The sequence below is a fragment of the Meriones unguiculatus genome, chromosome 10 (assembly GCF_030254825.1).
Source record: "Meriones unguiculatus strain TT.TT164.6M chromosome 10, Bangor_MerUng_6.1, whole genome shotgun sequence".
NCBI classification, from domain to species: domain Eukaryota; kingdom Metazoa; phylum Chordata; class Mammalia; order Rodentia; family Muridae; genus Meriones; species Meriones unguiculatus.
In genome coordinates this window covers 44,724,498-44,743,603 of record NC_083358.1, presented here as the reverse complement: position 1 = coordinate 44,743,603, position 19,106 = coordinate 44,724,498, and the positions used below count along the sequence as shown (strand labels likewise).

Here is a 19,106-nt window from a genome sequence, read left to right as displayed (position 1 = left end):
GTTTGGATAAGTTAAGTGTTTCCACTCAAAGTTCTCAAGTACACAATATTTTCAGTTCTAGAGTTCAGTTCTATGTTTATTTAATGTAAAGATGTTTCGTTTGCTCACAATATCATTACACTTGATATTATCACAACTTTTCTTCTTCAACAGCAGGGTGTGAGTTTTTTTTAATATTAGTTATCATTTATTAACTTTGTATCCCAGTTGTATCCTGCTCCCTCATTCCCTCTCAATCCCACCCTCTCTCCCTCATCTCCTCCTTGACCCTTTCCAAGTCTACTGATAGAAGAGGACTTCCTCCCCTTTCATCTGACCCTGGTTTATCAGGTATCTTTAGGACTGGCTGCAAAGTCCTCCTCTGTGGCCTAGCAGGGCTGCTCCTCCCTCAGTGTGTGTGGGAGGTCAAAGAGCCCGCCATTGAGTTCATGTCAGAAATAGTCCTTACTAGGGTACCCACTTGGATACTGAGCTACCATGGGCTACATCCTAGCAGAGGTTCTAGATTATATCCATACATGGTCCTTGGTTGGAGAAACAGTCTCATAAAAGACCCCTGTGCCCAGATATATTTGGTCCTTGTGGAGTTCCTGTCCTCTCCAGGTCATATTAAATCCCCCTTCGTTCTTATGATTCCCTGCACTCTGCCAAAGATTTGGTTATGAGTCTTAGTATCTGCTTTGATACACTGTTAGGTAGAGTCTTTCAGAGGCCCTCCATGGCAGGTCTTTTTCCTGTTACTTGTTTTCTCCTACATCCAATGTCCATCTCATTTGTCTTTCTAAGCCTAGGCATATATCCAAAAGAGGCTCAAGTACACAACAAGGACATTTACTCAACTATGTTTGTAGCAGCTTTATTCATAATAGCCAGAACCTAGAAACAACACAAATGTCCCTCAATTAAGGAATGGATACAGAAATTGTGGTACTTTTACACAATGGAATACTACTCAGCAATTAAAAACAAGGAAATCATGAAATTTTCAGGCAAATGGTGGGACCTAGAAAAGATCATCCTGAGTGAGGTATCCCAAAAACAGAAAGACACACATGGTATATACTCACTTATATAGACCTATAAGAAAGGATAAACATACTGAAATCTGTACACCTAAAGAAGATAAACAAGAAAGAAGACCCAGGGTAAGATGATCAATCCTCACTTAGAAAGCAGTTAGTATTCTGTTCAGGTGGTATCAGGGTGATGGTGGACTCATAGGATGAGTTCGGTAGTGTTCCTTCTGTTTCTATTTTGTGGAATAGTTTGAAGAGTATTGGTGTTAGACCTACTTTGAATGTTTTGCTGTTGTGAATTTGTAGCGTGTTCTTGGGTGTAGTTGACCTCATTAGGTTGGAGTTTTCCTTCTAGTATCTTTTGTAGGGCTGGGTTGGTGCATAGATATTGTTTAAATTTGATTTTGTAGTGGAATATATTGTTTTCTCCATCAATGGTGATTGAAAGTTTTCCTGGGTATAGTAGCCTGGGTTGGTATCTGTGCTCTCTAAGTGTCTGCATTACATCGGCCCAGGCCCTTCTGGCTTTTATAGTCTGTGTTGAGAAGTCAGGTGTGATTCTGGGATGTCTATGTTTATGTGTTACTTGACCTTTTTCCCTTGGCATTTTTAATATTTTTCTTTGTTCTGTAGAGTTAGCATTTTGAAGGAAGGAGGAATTTTTGGAAGGAGGAATTTCTCTTATATTCTAGTCTATTTGGTGTTCTGTAAGCCTCTTGCATGTTTAAGGGAATATCTTCTTTGGGTTGAAGAAATTTTCTTCTATGATTTTCTTGGAAATATTTTCTGGACCCTGGAACCTTCTTTTTCATCTATTCCTATTATTCTTCTTAGGTTTCTTCTTTTCATGCTGTCCTTAATTTCTTAGATGTTTTGTTTCAGGAACTTTTCAGTCTTAATGTTTTCTTTGAGATATGTATCAGTTTCTTCAATTGTATCTTCAATACCTGAGATTCTCTCCTCCATCTCTTGTATTATGTTGGTGATGCTTACCTCTGTGGTTCCTGATCTCTTCTCTGGGTTTTTCATCTCCAGGATGTTTTCAGTTTGTGTTTTTTTTATTGATTCTAATTCTGTTTTAAGGTCTTTAACAGTTTTATTCATTCCCTTCACCTGTTTGATTGTGGTTTCCTGTCTGTCTTTGATGGCCTCTATTTGTTGGTTGTATTTTCCTGTATTTCTTTGAGAGGTTTATTTGATCCCTCTTTATATGACTCTAATAACTGCATAATCATAGAGTTGAAGTTATTTTCCTGTATTTCACCTGCATTAGAATATCCATTGTTTTCGGGGAGAGGTTCTGGCAGAGACATGATGTCCTGATTTTTGTTGTTTTCTTATGGTGGCCTTTAGCCACCTGCTTGTCCATAGCCTTGGATGTTTGTTCCTTAAAACTTCACTTAAGATTGGGTCTACCTGTCTCTCGTCTGGAGTAGTCTTCAGGATGATAAGGTCTGGTGTCTCAGATGTAGCCACATTGGTGTGAGTATTTCTGAAGACAGAATGCAGAGACAGATGCCTTGAAAGGCATGGGTTACCTGCATAGGTACTTTGAATGGCAGGGGTGCCAGCACAGGTGCCTTGAAGGGTCAGGCATGGGCATCTTAGGTCATAGCTGAGGGGGCACAGGTGCATCAGGTGGAAGTTTCAGGAGCTGAGGGGGGTGGGCAGTGTGTGTGCCCCAAATAGCAATTATGAGGGATCCGGTGCCTCACAAGGCAGCTGAGTTGCAGCTCACAGGCCTATCAGACACTGTGCTCCTAGAACTCAAGACTTGTCTGGGCTTTGCCGTCTTGAATCCATATGATTTTATTGTCTACCTGGTCTCCACAGGGGGAGCAGAAGAACCATTATTTGGAGGTTGGGATGTTGGTTGTCCCAGGAATCTAGATGCTGCCCTGGGGGAAATAGGAGGGATCTCATGTCTGGCTGCTGGAGCTGAGGGTACCTGGATCTGGGAGGCCTGTACTCTCCCGAGTTTGTGGAAAAAGAAGGGGGTTCACAGTTCTGTGATTCCTTGACCTGGGAGTCAACCATGGGGTCCCCTGGATCCATTCACCACCACCCCCAACTCCTTGGATCCATTAGTACCCTACTCCCTGGATGTCCCCTCAGGTCTGAGAAACACCAAAGTCAGTGTTTTGGATCCAGTCACCTCTCTACTCACAGTTTCACAGTCTCTAATCTTCTGCCCCTGAGATACAGTACTCACTGGGTCACTGACATCTTGGAACTGTGTCTCTTGTATTTTGACAATAGGTGTTGGCAAATGTTAACTGAACCCCTACCTTGATTTAAAGTAAAACTGCAGTTCTTTGCTATGCATGTTGGATTATGAGTTAGCACTTAGTGTACTATTTTGCCATTGCACAAAATCTCTTTTTCAAAGCCCCATTTGAACACATGTATGTTGTTCTTTTGCTCTAAATCCTTATGATGAATATTTAGTATGTCTGATTTATCACTGAGTGTTTCTGATCCCACAAAATATGTTTAGAATTTAATATTCATTCCTTGAATAGCTAATAAGTAAACAGGGTCATCCTATAGAGCACAGTAGTGCCTGCTTTGGTCTATTTACTTTCTGACATAGACTAATACATTCTGTGGGAGCAGAGGCTTATGGGTGAGTTATGAAGGTTACCATCAAATACATCAATACAATATTTCAGAAAAAAATCAGTTTGCTAAACCAAACACAAAATGCAGAGGAGCAAAATACATTTACTCATGTACTCCAGTGACAGTGATTAGATGCTGTGCAACTATTAACTTAATAGTTATTTGTCATAGCTGGCCATATTGAAGTAAAACAGCCAAACATGTCACCTAACACTACATTATATTCCTTCAGGGCAGCACTCTGCTGCTGAATCCAACCATGAAGCTGCCTGATGGCTTGCAAGTGAGCTGATTTTGGTGGCTTACCTGGTGCCATGACTCAAACCTTCATCAACATAGGCCGTAGGCATTATGCCTTTCACAGGCTGGATTCATTGGACATGTCCACTGATGACTATTCATAGGCATATGTAGAAAACCTGAAAATCCTCTGGAACACTCTCCACCTCCTCCACCAGGTCTGCACTCCCTGGGAGATAGTCACCCCTGCCAAGACACTGAGTTCTCTATTTTTCTTCATACCCTAGACAAAGAGCTACAAATACTGAGGTGGTAGGTACAATTTCTAATAAAAAGAGCATTTTCTAGGTCCTCTGCCTGAGGTCTTCTCAGGACACAAAATTCTAGGTATCCAGACCCCAGATGCAAGATGTATAGATAAAATGGACCATCATCTCTGCATCATTTATGTCCCCAAAAGAAACAACATGCTGTACCGTCACACTTGGTGACACTTTATCACCCTTGGCTATAGTGACAGGATCATATAGGAGTGGTTCTATAATTTGGATTTGCTTGTCTCTCAAGGTGCTACTTTTCAAGGTAGAGTCTTTTAAGAGGTACAGACAAGTGGGACATCTTTAGGTCACTGGGAAAGTAATGTTGAAGAGTAAAGTGTGACTTCAGCTCCTCTCTCTCTTTTGCTTCCCAGTCCTAAGTTTAAAGGTTTTGCTCAGTCATGCATGCTCACCATGACATTCTGTCTCTCTGCAGATACAAAGCAACAAGGGGAACCATCCATGGACCAGAGCCTCCAAAACCATGAATCAAAGAAAGCCTTTTCTCTATTGAGTATCTCAGGTATTTTGCTACAATGATACAAAACTAACACATGATCAAAGCAGATGCCGAGACTCATAACCAAACATTCCGCAGAATGCAGGGAATCTTACAATAAAAAGAGTTGTTAATATGACCAGGAGAGGACAGGAGCTCCACAAGGACAAAATTTATCAGGGCACAGGGACCCTCTATGAGACTGTTTCTCCAACCAAGGACCATGTATGGATATAAGCTAGAACCCCTGCTCGGATGTAGCCCATGGTAGCTCAGTATCCAAGTGGGTTTTCCTATTAAGGGGAACAGGAACTATTTCTGACATGAACTCAATGACTGGTTCCTTTACATCCCCATCCCCAGGGAGGAACAGTTTTACTAGGCCACAGAAGACATGGCAGCCAGTCCTGAAGATACCGGATAAGCTAGGGTCAGATGGAAGGGGAGGAGGACCTCCCCTAGCAGTGGACTTGGAAAGGGGCAGGGAGGAGATGAGAGAGTGAGGGTGGGATTCGGAGGGAATGAAGGAGTGGGCTACAACTGGGATACAAGGTAAATAACCTGTGATTAATATAAAAAAATAAAAATTAATAAAAAAAAGAAAAAGAAACTAACAGAAGTAGTCAGTTTTAGGGGCTCCTTCTCAGGTCTACAAATCCAGTTAAAAAAAAAATTCTAAGTTTAAATTTAGCCAAAACTCCTCCATTCATGGTCTCCACCCACACACTCACAGAAACAGATAGTTTTGAGTATCAGTATTGATGCAGACTCTATTATGGCAAACAGATACAATGCCTTGAATGGTTTTTATACCCTTTGGTCTTTTCTTCACTATTATGGACTAATTATTTATCATCATTATGACCAAATACTTGATAAGAAGCAACTGAGGATTTATTTTGGTTCGTGAGTTGAACCACTTCACACTACAATGTTAATGGAGAACTAACCCCAGCCTTCCTATCATTTTATCCATATTTTTGTCTATTGATGTAAGTGGTCTTCTTGATTTTCCCCTTTGTTTGGTCACACAACCCTAGCAACCTGTAGGTTACTAAGCCTTATCAACCTGTAGGTTACATCTCCTTAGCAGTTCTTAACAGTCATATTGTAACCCTGACTTTGGGCAATTGGGCATACCCCTTAACCACTATTTCTAACATGCTTTCAGTACAGTGCGTTCTATTTTCCTGGTAGCCAAATTAGCCTACAGAGAGCTTTCTGTGCATGTCTCTGTGGCTCTGTTGAATGATGTCCAATGAACCTTCTCGTGGAGTTTGAGGATCTGGTGGCTATTTCAGCTAGACAGCCAATCAATTCCAGCATGCACACTACACCCAACCTTATAAGTATTTTAATACAATTTTGTCTGTGTGCATGGCAGGGGTAAGGGGAGCACATGCTGCACACATATGGAGGTCAGAAGACAACTTGCAGAAATCAGTTCTCTCCCTTCACCTTGTGGGGTCTAGGGATAGAATCAGGGCATCAGTCTTGGTGTTAGCCAGTGATCCACCTTGCTAGCCCTCTGTCAACATTTCCTTTCCTTTCCAACCCACCTCAGAGAGCCTAACCACAAATGGGTTATTGATTTAACCATGCTTCTGGAAGCCATCCTGGGGATGAATTCAGACCACCTCCCAGGATCTTAATCACGGTGTTAAATCCTCTAACAAAATAACTATTGCATAATCTAGAACCTGTGGCAGAGATAATGCCATCACATTAATTTTCTCTTCTGATCCTCCTACACATTCCTCTGGCTCTTCCAATGCCTGCTTCTTACAGCTCCTGTACTTTGTCAGGTCCTGAGCCTCCCTGTGTTTCACTTGAGCTGCACAGGCTCCCATACTAAAAGGGCATGCTATCTGGGAAAGCCTTTGCCTTAGGGGCTCATAACCCTTAAAGATCTTCAACAGCACCCACATGCCTCAGCCTAACCTGTCAAGAGTTGCTCATGGTTTCCCAGAGTGCCCTGACCTTCGTGTAATACACTCCTCTGGATTGGCAGGACAGGAAAAGCCTTTTTCATATCAAGCCAGAGGTCCTCTGGCTTCCCCATGTAGCTCATAACATCCTCCACTATCCACTGCTGTTCTTACAAAAACAGTGACATACAAATTGTCACCCAAATTTTCTCCAAATACCCATAATTCAGCAGGCTAATAGGTTCCCTTCTTCCAAGGTTGTGGTTTCCATGTGAAATCCTCCTAGACACCTGTGTTGGAATTTGGTCCCAGTGGGTGGTGCTATTTGGGAAGGTTGTGGCTCCTTTATGAGGAAGAGCCCAAGTGCATCATGGTGGACCATAAGGTCTTACTGCCTCATTCTACTTCCTGACTGCTGGTGAAGGATGACAGCTGATCTACACTTCTGCTACTATGCTTTCCTGCCACAGTGGACTGAATCCTTCTGGAACAGTAAGACAAAGTGAACCTTTCTTGAGCCACATTGGTAGGATTATTTTATCAGAGCGGCAGAAGAGAAGCTGAGCTAACCACTTAAGTGTGATAGCCTAGGTCATTGTTAATACAAATAGGAAACAGACACCTGTGCCAGGGACTGCCTATTTTCCACTTACCACCAAAATGGGGTCTACATTACTAATCATTGTGGCATGTAATTAATCTTAGATTACTGTCCTAATATTAGGTCAAAACTTTATCATTTTGTAGAAAAATACATGTTTTCCAAACTAAGTTGATAAAACATAACCAGAACTCAGTATCGAAAGTAACCAAGTGTAGTATTAAATTTATTTTAAAATTGAGATTCCCTGGGTGAAGCATCAGCAATACTAGTCCTGGCATTATGTGTACAGAAACAGCTAGATTTTTGTCATTAAGACATTAACCACTGGTGAGGACATACATTGTAAGAAAATGATGAACAGGTCAACCATTAATGCACAAAGACTACTTAACACAGCATGAAAAGTCAGTGAAATTCACAATACAGCATGACTATCCTTATATGAATTGAAGAGGAATACAGTAATTTTACCCATTACACTTTGTAAAATCAGATACATGAATTTATAAGCAGTGCTTTTAATAAAGACAGTATAATTTCAAATAAATATATTTCCTTTCTATTCCTTTATCATGTATTTTATATGTATCTAACTGGCAAAACCTACCAGATTATTGAAATCGTTAATAATCCAATCCATGATACTCCATATGCCTTACATTCAACTCATTTTTCTTACACTGAGAAGTCCAAACATCAGTTCCTATTAAACTGCTAGAAACTAGTCCTGCGCCCAGTTTGACAAGCCTTTTGGTGAGCATCCTTATGATTTGGTCTGCTCTTCTCATGAGTGCCAACAAGGAAATGCTCCTAGTTCTCCTGCTCCTCATAGTGAGCATAGCCACTGGCATAGGTCCTTCCTAAGTTCAAATTAGTGAATAGATCTGATGACTCAGCATCTGAGTCCTTCCCATCTTCTTCCTCTTCATCATCCTCTGCTTCTTCCTCCTCTTCCTCATCATCAGGGTACCCAGTATTTCCATCCTTGTCAGATGACAGGTTCTTCCAGTAAGCATCATACCCAGAAGCGCCATCTCCCTCTTCAACTCCAGTCTGCCTGCCAAACTTCAAGGAGCGTGCTATAAGAGACAGACATATACACATCATCAGTTAGTGCCAATGCTTATACATCCCAGTGCCACAGGATATACTGTTACACTGCTTACTCTTAGATGAAAAGAGAAGTATTGTTCTAATTTTCTCACAGAAATCTATATAGGATAATCACAAATAACTGAGGGAAACACCAAACCTCGGTGAATATCAGTATGTTTCTTGTATCAAATTGAAAACTGTACCACACATATTCCAAGGCTTTAAAACCCCACTTGCTATGGCAATACATATATCTTTTCAAACAAAAAACAGAGTTCATACACACACACACACACACACACACACACACACACACACACATAACAGGCCTGGGAGACAGACAGCTCCATCAATTTGACTGTTAAACGCTGTAGGAAGAACCATCTTAATTGTGGTGGGGCCATTCCCTGGGCAGGGATCCTAGACTATTTAGAAGGGGACAGCAAGCTCAACACCAGCATACATTCACTATTCTCCTGACTGTGGACACGTGAACAACTGCTTCAAGCTCCACTGTGCTGACCTGAACTATAAAGCTAAAATAAACTCCTTTCCTTCAATTGCTTTCATTACAGTATTTTACCACAGTGGCAGAAAAGAAACTGAGACAAGCAGTTCTTGCCACATAAGCCAGAGAACCCATATTCAATCCCCAGTACCCACATAAAAATTTAGGTGTAGTAGCACATGCTTATAATCCTAGCATTATGGGGGCAGACACGAGAAGATTCCTGCCAGCCAGCCTAGCTTAGAGAAACTCTGTCTCAGGGGCCTCCTGAGGAATGACACCCAAAGTTATCTCTGGTACAGACATATACACACACACAAAATAGAAAACAGTAAATTTATTCTAAGCATGAAAGTCAACCACTCATTGGTAGCCTTACTTGACATGCTGAGATCCTTTGTCTCCTGCGTTTCGTGTCCACATTTAGGACAAGGAGGTTGTTTCCCCTTTTCTTGCTTAAACACCTTGCTCCTTGTATGTTCATCACAGAAACAAGCCTATTCAAGAAAGACAGAAATGAGGCAATATTTAATTTAAAAGATATAAAAAGATAATATCCAAAACATACAAATACTTTTGCTTAAGGCAGAGTTAAGAACTGAACTGGGACTAGTTACATGTTCTTGATCTCAATTTCTTAAAGGGAATGGATTTTGCCAGGACTCTTCTGAAACAGGTCCCAACAAGGCCGACACTTATAGACATGATGACATAGAAAGTGGCTTATCGATTTGTTCATATTTGAGGTTCTTGATAACAAAATGGTGGGTAGTTTATCTTTAGAGTACACCACCACCCAACTAAGGGGTGGAAAAGCAATTTCAAAGTCCTAAGTATTGAGGGAAATGCAGAGAACCACTGAACAACATGGGCTCTTAGCCGACATCACAAGGTGAACAGGGTAAAGTGAGCACAGACATGTTCTAGGTAGCAGAAAACAGTGTTTAAAAGCACAACAGTAGGAGTACTGTTGACAAACTGAAAGGAATTCTGTAGCACTAATGCAGAACCAGGAAAAAAATTAAGACAGGATACAGACTTTGGTTAAGGACAAGAACAGTGTTTCTGAGGTAAGTTATTATCTGTCTAGTGACCTTTGAATAACAGGTATGCTGGCAATGGCCTAAGTTAACATCATGGAGATCTTCACCACTCACATTCCTCAAAGTAGTACACGCACATACACAACACTGAGCTGGGACCCTGGGGTAGATGTATCTACTACAAGAAAAGCAGGTGACCATTGGAAAGCTACAAAATCAGCAACTTCCATGTCACAATCTCAAAACTAAAAGAGTAAGCCAGACATGGCAGTTTAGGCCAGGAACCTCAATACTCAGAAGGTAGAGGCAGAAGAATTATTGTGAATTCAAGGCCAGCCTGGACCACACAAGACTTAGTGTCAATTAATTAACTAGTTCATTAATTAAGATAATATAAGAAAAAGCCACAGAAGGTTTAAGCTCCATATGTATCAGCACTGTAAGAATCCAAGGATGAAGCAAGAGCACAGGGATTCAAATCAAACTCCAAATGAAACAGTAGCAGACACACCTTACATCGGAGACAGGAATGCTGGCCAAGTCGATTGCAGGAAACACCTGTGGGAGACAAGAGTCACTTTAAAATCCTGTCAGTTACTCAGACCCTGCATATTACTTGAGCCACTTATTGAATCACTGGGTGCTCTCTCAATGGCATCACAGCGGAATCAGTCACTTGCTGACCTGCAGGGTTCATGTACTATGAACACACAAAGCACCCAGGCTTCCTTCACAGATAATTTTATTTTTACCCTATACATTCTGCAAAAGCCTAAGGGGGGGTGGGGCATGGAATTTACTTTGAAATACTCATTAAAATTTTTTTTGTAAATACTGAATTTTATAGTGTGCAGTAGGTATGTGACACCAGTGACTGAACAACTAAAATCTGCATGTAAGTAATAGAATTAGCAACTATCCCAGAATAAGAACCATATGATGGAAGCGAGTAGCTGAGATTGTTAGTCCTTTCTTTAGGATGGTAACTACTAATTAATGAATACTACTTTATGCATATTCTCATTTCAATTAGCCTTTTGAAATTATTTGTAAGATAATTCTATTATTACTAACCCAATCAGTAACATTGGTTTCTCAACTGGAAAATGCAGTTCTCAACTGGAAAAGTGTGGGTAGAGATTCAATACAGATCTCAGATATCCAACCCAAAAGTAAGACAAGCTCTCTAGGGAAGAAACCTGAGTCTCTGCATTGTTAAGAGATGAACTAGGAGTGGGATCACTTGAAGGCACTGAGAAAGGGAAGGAGACGGCTGAGCTTGGTACAGGAACCTGAAGGTGCCAAGCTGGTACACAGGACAGGGAATGCTATAAGAACACCAATGTCTAGTTAAGGCCACAAAATGAAGAACTGCTTGGCCAATATACCATTATTATCCCCATAGAAAAAATTCAGTGTTAATGTTTGGTTTTATTTTTTTTCCTATAAACAAAATATACAACAACACACACACTACAGATGTGAAAAAGCACATTAAGAGGTAGCATAAAAATTTTTACTCCTTTTTAATTGAGTTTCACATTTATACTATTCAGAATCCTAGGTACAAGAACAACTAACAAACAACTTACATTTAAATGTTTCTGCTTCTAAAACTTGGCAGCTGGCTTGATGCTCAAACTGATCATCTTCACAGAGAAAATTATGGCAAAATGAACAGCTGAATATTCTGCCTCCTGTAAGATTATAAAATAAAACCCACAAATATAATATGGCAAACTTAGTAACTTTAAAAATCCTTATTCATATAACTTGTCAAAGATGGCAACTAATTTCAGAAGTTTATCAATACTATGTGGCAACAGCTAAAATAAAATTCTGATGAACTTCAAAATGAACTATTAAACTGAGGGCCTCCACTATCTCCTGCCACTTACAAGGCTGTTCGTCTTCCCCAAAATTCCCCCCCTTGCTTGAGTGAATAATACTGGAACTTACTGATACTGCTAGTATAATCCCTTCCCAACTAAACTGGAATTTTACCAGTGGTTATTAAAGATCTCAAAGTATCCATATGGAGAGAGGAAGAGCAAGAGAGAGAGAGAAAGAGCATTTACTTGTAACTAAGACATGTTTGCACCTAGTCACTTACCATGGTCCCATACCCCTCGTTCACATTCCACACACTCTGCATCAGTGAGTGGGCAGGCACAAGCATGGGTACTCAGACACTTCCTCCCATGGCAAACCCAAGCTTCACAGAAGTCACATATTGCACCCTACAACACAGAAACAGGAACTAAGATCAGCTATCGCAGGAACACTGCAACCAGGAAGGCTGTTACAAAAACAAACAAGAAACAAAAGCCAGCAAGTGGGAGGAATGGTTGGCTTGATATACCAAGTACAGAAAACCTTACATGTATCTCCCCTTGATGAGGCAGGATTCTAGCAAGAATAGACAGAACTCTCAACTAAGTAATCCAGAAGACTTTAAGGCAGCAAACTCACAGTACTCAGCAAAGGGCTCAGAGAAAACATCAGAGAATAGTCTAGTTGCCCTCCCGACAACCCCACACATATGAAGGGACAAGGAAAGAGAGCAAGTAGTTATCAGCACAGAAAGAAAGAATGGGCACAGGCCTCATGCCTGAGAGAACAAAGCTCTGTCCCAGAGAAAATTCCAGGTTAGAGAAATTACCATAAATAATATACATAAAACCAATTTTATTTTCCTCATAGAATGTAATTTGGACATGAAGCATAAATCACACTGCAGAATATAGCAAAACTCATAGCTCATACTTAAAAATCTTTTAGTGAAAAAGAACAAAACACATTAAATAATCCATTTATTTTTATTTATGGCACTAAAATTCCTCACAAAATCCTATCTAATATATAACTAATACATACTTTTTATCAAATTTAATATTTAAAAAATTAACCCTAAATTCTTTTGAAACTTATTTAGCCAAAAAGCTTGAATGTTGATGAGCTTTTAAATTCAGGACATTTTTTAAATAAAGTCTGTTTGAACATTTTAGCAAGGTACACGGTACCTTTAGTTGGATGACTAAAATTACTAAAAATAACTAAAATTACGAAGAAAGCACTGTCATTTCAGGTGGGGAGAGATTGGAAAGCTTCTTCCATCCTGACTAGCTTTCATAGTGCCAGAAGTGCTATGCACTCATCCAGAGGAGAAATGTAATCATTAGTCTTACCCAAATGCAAATCCTATAAGCTGCAACTATTGACTGTCTTGGCAAGATATGCCCACTGATGCAACAGTGGCATGAATGTTACAGGAATAACCAACTACTCCTGATTGAACTTAAAGCCTATTCCAGGAGATGGAACTGTTATCTGGCACTATTATTAGAGACAAGAGGGCTGCATAGGTCACAATTCTAATTGGACAAAGAATTAAAATGATTCTTAATGACTTACTGCTATATACATAGATCAGTGTATCTCTTCAACCTCACTACAGAAGCTTCTTTCCTTTCAATAAGTGGTAATTAACACAAAATAGAAGTTGGTCAAAATGACAGAGTGCAAAAAGATGTCTATAACATATCCCTCCCTCCCAGGCTCTGGGAGCTCTAACATAGACACAGTGTAAGAGCCAGAGGTGGTAGAGAACTATGAGGAAACAGGTGTACCCCAGACATAACGGGGCAATTACAAAAAGAAAACCACAGCAACTTGGAGAGCACATACAAAGCCTATGCAAGCTCAAAGCCAGCAAGATCCCAGCATGGAGGTGAGGTGAACATAAAGTCCCACCCTTGGGATTTGGTAGTTTCTAGGATAGGAGGATGTGACCCCAGAAGGCTGACCATACTCCAGGGCAGGCCTTAAACCTAAAAGTGTTTGGGCAAAATTAATTGGATTCAGTGGGATTAAAAAAAAAAAAAAAAAAAAAAGAATACAAACTTGGGTAGATAAATGGGGATAAATCTGGGAAGTGCTGGAGATCAATATGACAGAAATATATTGTATGAAATTCTCAAAGAATTAATAAAAATTCTTTTTAAAACATTAAAATATTGGTTAAAATAGCTTTACCTTATCTTTGGAAACCTACTACACTAAGACATGAAAAGCAGCTTACCACCATAGCAAGGCCAGTACTGTATATACCAGCATGCTTGATGACACAGTCTGATGACTTCATCATACACTTTGTTTTCCCTGGTTGGAAAGAATGTATATATGCACAGTTAGCCCTACAAATTAGTACATATAGAAAGTGTTCACTAGTTACTCTCTGATCTAGCCCAAGTGCCTATAGAATAATATTTTAAAAATATTAAACCACTGTATTTAACCACTTACATAGATTTAAAAAAATGCAAATTACCTTAGTCAGATTTTCTGAGATTAGAAATGTTCTAATCTGTAAAAGTTGTTACATAAAAATTGATATGGAACATTCCAATTCAAACTTGTAATAAAAGCAGAAGTTCCAGGTTATGCATGTAATCATAACCTGACAGTTTCAAATCTTAGGAAGTTTGAGTGAATCAAAACACTGTAAAAACTGGCTTTCAAATGAATTTTATATTCATGAATCCAGGAACACCTGGCTTGGATGTGCCAGTTACTTCTTGCCACACACTATCAAAAGGTGCACCAAATAATTACGGACCCAAATTGTTGCACTTAAGTTTAACCATATATAAAAATCACACAGAGCGGGAAATTACCAAGCCCGGACTTGCTAGGAAATCTGCTTATCAGATATTATGCCAAGATTAGTAATGACATATTAACTGCCCATCAGAGACAAATAGAAGATATTCAGTTTGCAAGCATCTAGATTCCCGAGAAGCAGAGTTAAATAACAAGAAATAAGAAAAACTGGGACACAGGGCAGAATCTGCAATAGAAAATGCATCCACATACAGCTCTGTGAAGTCCAAGCCTGCAGACACTGAACATGCAGCGGTTGCCTTTTACCAGCCCACAAACTTGTCTGCTCACCCTTCATTCACTTGCATTTAGTGAAACAAAGACAGCTTTTCTCCTACTCTCCCCTACGGCTCGGCACAAGCACATATCAACAGTCACCCCAAACTGTTATACTATTTGTTCAAACAGAAAAGCAAGGGAGTAAAGATGATTACTCTAACGCAAGTCTTCATGAACAGACAGTAGAAATCTCTCAGACAAGACTGACATGGCAAAGACCGCAACACTCTAATGTGTGTGCCTTCTGGTCAGATGTGCTAGCACAATGAGAGCCTGAGAGGACTACTTTCTTCTCTAGAAATACCATTTAGTTTTATTTTTAATTATTTTAGGGAAAGAGCTCCATCTATACTTGATAACTGCCAGACAAACGTTTAATAAAGACATGCCTTCATAGTTGTATACTTACCACACTGTGCACAAATTGGTAACTTCTGAACAGAATTACAAAAATAGCAAAATGCTCTATTCTTCTGCCGCCTTGTCATGGAAAACAAAAATTTTAAATAGGGTCAATTTCAGATAAAGGTTGAGACTAATTTATCGCTGTGCTGGTTAGTTTTTGTCAACTCAACACAAACTGTAGTATCTGAGAAAAGGAGCCTCAACTGTGGAAACTGCCCCCATCAGATTGGCATGTGGGCAGTGTCTGTGGAGCATTTTCTCGGTGGCTAATTGATGGTGGAGGACTACTGCACTGTGGGCACTGCCATCCAGGGCAGGTACTCCTGGGTGCTGTAAGAAAGGTAGCTGGCCTTGAGTATGGAGGCAAGCCATAAGCTGCATTCCTCTGTGGTCTCTGCATCAGTTACAGCCCCAACGTTCCTGCCTTGAGCGCCTGCGCTGGCTTCCCTCTAAGACGGAATACAACCTTTCTTCCCCAAGTGTTATCACAACAACAAAAAGCGCACAAGGACAATTTCATACAGAAAGAAAAATTTTAAAAACTTACCTCTGACACTTGTCACATTCCTGAAAAATTTAAAAGAAAACATTAATTTTCTGCTGGCTGAAAAATGGAAATTTCACTTACATTATAAAGACTATTTTCTTTCCCACATTAAAATATAACTGGCTCTCCACCCCAATTCCAACTCTAGCCATGTGTACAAACTCTTATACATACTCCACTAGCAAATATAAACAAAAAGTTACACCCTGTGATCCACAATGGAAGAAGCTATATTGCAAAAGAAGTTAAATATACTGCATTTGCTTTTGTTGCTTTAAAGAAACCAAGCACTACAGAAAACAGACACAAGTCCCTGCTCCATTTCTATTTCCTCTTTGCCTATGTTGAGCACATGCTGGAAATAAAGGACACAAAATAATAAAGATCATAATCTATCTACATTTAAATAGGGCTTTCAAAGCTCTCTAGTCTGGTGTACTCTGTAGAGTCGAGTCACTACTGGCCAGCCTTTTCCCAATATGTCCTACACTCTTTTCTCCATGCCTTTATTTACACTAACACTTTTCCCTTTACTGAAATACTTATCAACATCTACTCTCATTACATACACTTATGCATGATAGTCAGTTCGTACTCTTATTGCATACACTTATGTGCGCTTCATTCTGTCTATTTAGCATTCCTCTTTTCTAAAAAGAATCTGATAGTCACCATACTATTCCCACTGTCACATCTGTACCATGAAACCTGACCCTGGACACCAGAAATCAGTCCTGGGACAAAAAAGAAAACAAAACAACAACAACAACAACAACAACAACAAAAAAGGACTCCCAACTCATAAGAACTTTCTGTGGCCTCCACAATATAAGATGTGATATATGTACAGTACCAGAAACCAGGAAGAGAAACAAATAAAGCTTGACAGTCCTCAGAAGCAGCAGGAGCAAAAAAAGCAAAAGCAAAGAATGTCCCAGGATCTACTTGTCCTGCATCCTTTATATCTATTCTCTTTCCTGATACTTGGGAGTTACTACTCTGGTGAACTACTTTTCTCTAAAGTTAAAATTGTGTTTCTGTCATTCATAAACAAACAAGTCCTACACAGTACGTGACACTAGGGAATTCTACAAACATATTAAAGAGGCATTCTATCAGCCATCAATGTTGAACCCACAGTTATAAAAATACCCGTTGCCACAAATAATAAAAATTTGCCAAATTAAGCCATGAAAATAAAGTATTTAAAAGTCATACATTCTAAAACGAACCTGCTCAGCACAGGCAAAATTAGTTAAGAAAATGGAATATGAGCAGGGCACGGTGGCTCACACTTGTAATCCCAACACTCAGGGAGACAACCAGGCCAGCCTGGTTTACAAAGCAAGTCCAAGACAGTCAAGGCTACACAGAGAAATCCTGTCCCGAAAAAAAAACAAAAAGAAAAAGAAAATAGGGTATGTCCAGAAATCAAGGCATTCAGCAAGAGAAGAATGAGAAAATGGCTAAAAGAAAATGATGAGGGCTGGAGAGATGGCTCAGAGGTTAAGAGCACTGTCTGCTCTACCAGAGGTCCTGAGTTCAATTCCCAGCAACCACATGGTGGCTCACAACCATTTAAAATGAGATCTAATGCCCTCTTCTGGCATGCAGGTGTACATGCAGAGGCGCACTCATATATATATAAAATAAATAAAACAAATATTAAAAAAAGAGCAGCTAAACTGAAAATGATGAAAGCCCAATGAGTAAGACAGCACTGAGCTAAAGAGTATAGACAAGCTAGAACCTCTCACTCCATTCCTCTTACTCATTCTCCTTCAATATCTCTTATCACCAGCAGTACACAAGGTAATAGGCCAGACTTTATAAGTAATAACATACTCTAACTAAAAAAAAAAAATCACTATTACTTAGCAAAAATAGTGAACATGCCTCTAACAGGTTTTTCATGGAGTGAACAAATGGGCACACTGTAGTTGCTATTCTTTTCTGACAGACTTTATGTATGGTACTACAGAGTTTTTCCTTTGAATCACCAGCCATTGTTTTTTTCAAAGCTCTTACCATTGTAGCATTGCATGGGTGCTTGGCTAAGTCTACAGTGCTTCTTGATGCCCTGAGTTGTTTCTCCCGTTCTCGGCGGTTCTCTGCTTTCTTCCTCGCACCAGTCTTTTTTTTTGGCATTTCTCCCTTTTTCTAAACAAGAAAACAGAAAAGCTATAATTGCCTGATTCACTTACAGCGTGTTTATACTCTCCTTAAATATTAAACTCCCCTCATCACTTCTACAGTTAAAGCTTTTAGCAACATTACACACAGCTGTAGACTTCTGATAAGACCCTATTCTGTGCTACCAAACAACTATACAACAGCATAGGCATCAAAGAGCTCACCCTAAAAGCCAGCCAGAATAATTGTTTTTCCACTCTAAATAACTATTCTCCCCTTACTAAAAAAAAAAAAAAAATCTGTGTATGCACCGTAAGAAATGACTAACCACTCATTTTGTGCCAAGTTGAAACAAACCATTTTTAGATATAAGCCACATCCCTAATGTGGCCAACACACAGTATTACACAATACATCCTCACCTTGATGGTTTCTAAATGAATACCCAGCAAGCCGAGCACCGACTGCAAAGCCAGCCCATTTTCTCTGAAGATTAAGGAACTATACAGTTCTTTCGCTGCCTTTCGCTCCAGCGTAGAAGCAACAATTTCACAGGCCAGATGCCTCGGAGTTTGTTTCCCATCAACCTTACAAAACTGGTTTTCAGCACTCAGAAAAACTACAATTTAGAAAACTAGGCTTCTGTTTGATGATTCCAATGCCCGATCCTTTCGGAAAGAGCTAATTAGTGGTTAATGATCGTGGCCAACCCACCGGGCCTTCCGTCAATATTTAAAACTGAAGTCTGGAGCGTATGGCTGAATGAGTGCCCACGGGTGACCGTGGATGCATTCTCTACCCACTGAGACATCTCAGGCCTATTTCTAGGGTTTGTTTGTGCCAATGACGAGGGAATTCTTAGAGCTCAAGCCTGGACTCTAGCGACAGCAGAGCAGGAGCCGGAGGCCTGGAGGCGGGGGCGCGCGGATACCCACGCGGCTCGCGACCCGCCGGCCGCCCGCGGTTCCCCCACGCTCTCCCGGCCTACCCACGTCACGCAGCCTCGCGGGGACGCACCGCTCACCGCAGTGGCCGAGGACGCAGAGGCGAGTACAACCCGCAGGCCAGAACTCCAGGGAGATCGGTCCGCGGTTCCGATGGCAGAACGGGCAGGTCTCCGACAGTGGGAAGCGGACCGGATGTCCCCCTACGTCAGCGCTCCCCGACTGTACCAGTCCAGCGGAAGTGACTAGACTGCCCCGCCCCGT

At 40.4% G+C, this 19,106-nt stretch overlaps 1 protein-coding gene across 6 annotated transcripts; it reads right to left on the bottom strand.

Annotated features, from left to right (window-relative positions):
• Positions 1-7,421: 7,421 nt before the first annotated feature.
• Znf330 (zinc finger protein 330) lies at positions 7,422-19,079 on the bottom strand. Of its 6 annotated transcripts, none has more exons than XM_021629520.2 (10): positions 18,923-19,079; positions 17,794-17,925; positions 15,766-15,785; positions 15,223-15,293; positions 13,954-14,033; positions 11,986-12,112; positions 11,465-11,569; positions 10,384-10,430; positions 9,209-9,326; positions 7,422-8,305 (listed from the first exon to the last, which is right to left on the bottom strand). In XM_021629520.2, exons 2-10 carry the CDS (start codon positions 17,911-17,913, stop codon positions 8,037-8,039), a joined length of 957 nt encoding a protein of 318 aa, XP_021485195.1. In that variant the 5' UTR covers positions 17,914-17,925; positions 18,923-19,079; the 3' UTR covers positions 7,422-8,036. The 6 variants fall into 6 exon arrangements, with proteins under 6 accessions (XP_021485195.1, XP_021485194.1, XP_060248392.1 ...); XM_021629519.2 differs by having other exon boundaries at positions 18,916-19,073; XM_060392409.1 differs by having other exon boundaries at positions 18,891-19,059.
• Between the last annotated feature and the right edge of the window lie 27 nt (positions 19,080-19,106).

Bases quoted from the DNA above. Each gene is read 5' to 3' on its own strand.
- Znf330 (XM_021629520.2), bottom strand. From the start codon at position 17,913: ATGCCAAAAAAAAAGACTGGTGCGAGGAAGAAAGCAGAGAACCGCCGA. The intron at 12,113-13,953 runs GTAAGCTGCTTT...TCTGTGTTGTAG, and splicing joins GTACTGGCCTTGCTATGGTG to GGTGCAATATGTGACTTCTG. The intron at 11,570-11,985 runs GTAAGTGACTAG...ATAATCTTACAG, and splicing joins ACGAGGGGTATGGGACCATG to GAGGCAGAATATTCAGCTGT.